The following is a 2,500-nucleotide window of genomic DNA, read 5'->3' as shown; positions in this document are numbered from 1 at the left end:
ATTAAAAACACTCCAATCTCCTGAACAAGCATCCAAACTCCTTATAAACACCCAAATCCCTTTATAAAACACCCAAATACCTTTTACAACCATTCAAACCCTTTATAAAACACCCAAATCCCTTTAACAAGCATTCGAACCCTTTATAAAACACCCAAATCCCTTTTACGAGCATTCAAACCCTTTATAAAACACCCAAATCCCTTTTATAAGCATTCAAACCCTTTATGAACACCCAAATCCCTTATACAATATTCTGAACCCCTTATAAACACCCAAATCCCTTATACAATATACTCAACCCCTTATACAACACCCAAATCCCTTTATAAACACCCAAATCCTTTATACAAGCATTCCGAAACCCCTTACCAACACTTCACTTCCCTTATAGATACCCTCTCTATCCCTCTCCCTCTCACCTGAGCCGCCAATATTCACAATTCCACTCCTCCTCAGTATAGACGCCTTGATACACCTTCCAGCGCCACACCTCCAGCCCAAGGAAGTAAGGGAGGGTGGGCAGCAGCGCCATTGCCACGTGTAGGAGGTAATTCATCTGCACCTCCTCCGCTATAAGGGGTTGGAAGGTTCATATAGAGGATTAGACTTGATTTATAAGGAATTAAGGTGTTTTTAAGGGTATTTTGGGGTTGTAAAGAGTGTTAGGGTGTTTAAAAGGGGATTAGAGTATATTTAAAGGGTTTTCAAAGGTGTTGGAAGCCTTGTACAGGATCAAGAGTGCTCATAAAGGGATCTCTTCGGCTATAAGGGATTGAATGGCTTATATAGAGGATTGGGGTGTTTAAAAAGGATCGGAGTGTTTACATAAGGGATCGGATTGAATTTATAAGGGATTGGAGAGTTTTTAAAGGGATCGTGGGTTTTTATAAGGGGTTAGAAGGTATGCAAAGAGAATTAATGTGATTTTCAAGGGATTATCAAGAAATTTAAAGGTTTTCGAAGAGGATTCGCGGGTTTATAAGGGAATCGTACCGTCTTAAAGGGATTCTGGTGCATTAAGAAAGGGATCAGGGTGTTTCTAAGAGGATTTAAATGTTTATAAAGGGATTTGAATGTTTGTAAGGGAATTAAAATGTTTATAAAAGGGATTTGGAAGTTTATAAAAGGGTTTGAATGTTTATAAAGGGGATTTGGAAGTTTAAAAGGGATTGAATGTTTATAAAGGGGATTTAAATGTTTATAAAGCGATTTGAATGTTTGTAAGGGAATTAAAATGTTTATAAAAGGGATTTGGAAGTTTATAATAGGGTTTGAATGTTTATAAAGGGGATTTGGAAGTTTAAAAAGGGATTGAATGTTTATAAAGGGGATTTAAATGTTTATAAAGGGATTTGAATGTTTGTAAGGGAATTAAAATGTTTATAAAAGGGATTTGGAAGTTTATAAAAGGGTTTGAATGTTTATAAAGGGGATTTGGAAGTTTAAAAAGGGATTCAATGTTTATAAAGGGGATTTAAATGTTTATAAAGGGATTTGAATGTTTGTAAGGGAATTAAAATGTTTATAAAAGGGATTTGGAAGTTTATAAAAGGGTTTGAATGTTTATAAAGGGGATTTGGAAGTTTAAAAAGGGTTTGAATGTTTATAAAGGGGATTTAAATGTTTATAAAGGGATTTGAATGTTGGTAAGGGAATTAAAATGTTTATGAAAGGGATTTGGAAGTTTATAATAGGGTTTGAATGTTTATAAAGGGGATTTGGAAGTTTAAAAAGGGATTCAATGTTTATAAAGGGGATTTAAATGTTTATAAGAGGATCTGAATGTTTATAAGTGATTAGGATGTTTATAAGTACAACCACAACTGCCTCCACCCCCCCAGTACTCACTCAGGGGCACGTTAATGGCAACGCTTCCAAACCCGTGGGCATACAGGTGTGTAGGACTGGTGAACACGAGCGTAAACAGGTTTGCAATAGCCTCTTGGAATGCCTCGTTAGCGCCCTGCCTGCAATGGGGTAGTTTGGTTAGGAAGCGAAAGAAATTGCAGTAAAAATAAACGAAAAAGCAAGAAAGAAAATGAAAATGAGAGAAAAAGAAAGAAAGGAGAACAAAAATGAGAAGAAAAGATGAAAAAAGATGAAAAATTAACACACACACACACACATTATTATTATTATTATTATTATTATTATTATTATTATTATTATTATTACACACACACACACACACCTGTAGAAAAAAGGCAGTTGTGTCATATGCTGGAAGTACTGCAGGTGTGCGAGCAGGTGTAGAATTGTCTGCAGGTGTTCCTCTGTCTTTTCCGTGCACATGTAGATCCTGGAGGAAAGAGGGAGAGAAAGAGAGAGAGAGAGAGAGAGTGAAAGTTATGCCGTGAAAGACTGAGAGAAAATAGTTTAGTTTGCCTTAAAATGTGAAGAGAATGGGTGTTTATTTTTTACGTTTTCTTTGATGAGAATTACATTTTGAAAAACCCGGAAGAAAATAATTGAGTTTGCCTTGAAATGTGAGGAAAAT

At 35.7% G+C, this 2,500-nt stretch overlaps 1 protein-coding gene across 2 annotated transcripts in view; it reads right to left on the bottom strand.

Annotated features, from left to right (window-relative positions):
- Window positions 1–2,500, bottom strand: part of LOC135096269 (angiotensin-converting enzyme-like) — a 9,845-nt gene that overhangs the window by 2,044 nt on the left and 5,301 nt on the right. For both annotated transcript variants that reach the window (XR_010264656.1, XM_063997642.1), the window contains 3 exons: window positions 2,195–2,302; window positions 1,852–1,970; window positions 423–573 (listed from right to left, as the gene is read on the bottom strand). Coding sequence is in view for 1 of the 2 variants with exons in the window: in XM_063997642.1 (XP_063853712.1) it covers window positions 423–573; window positions 1,852–1,970; window positions 2,195–2,302 (378 nt within the window). In the remaining variant the exon portion in view is untranslated. The remainder of the gene's footprint in view (window positions 1–422; window positions 574–1,851; window positions 1,971–2,194; window positions 2,303–2,500) is intronic.

Source organism: Scylla paramamosain, unplaced genomic scaffold (assembly GCF_035594125.1).
Source record: "Scylla paramamosain isolate STU-SP2022 unplaced genomic scaffold, ASM3559412v1 Contig3, whole genome shotgun sequence".
Classification (NCBI taxonomy): Eukaryota; Metazoa; Arthropoda; class Malacostraca; order Decapoda; family Portunidae; genus Scylla; species Scylla paramamosain.
This window is presented reverse-complemented; position numbering and strand designations above follow the sequence as displayed.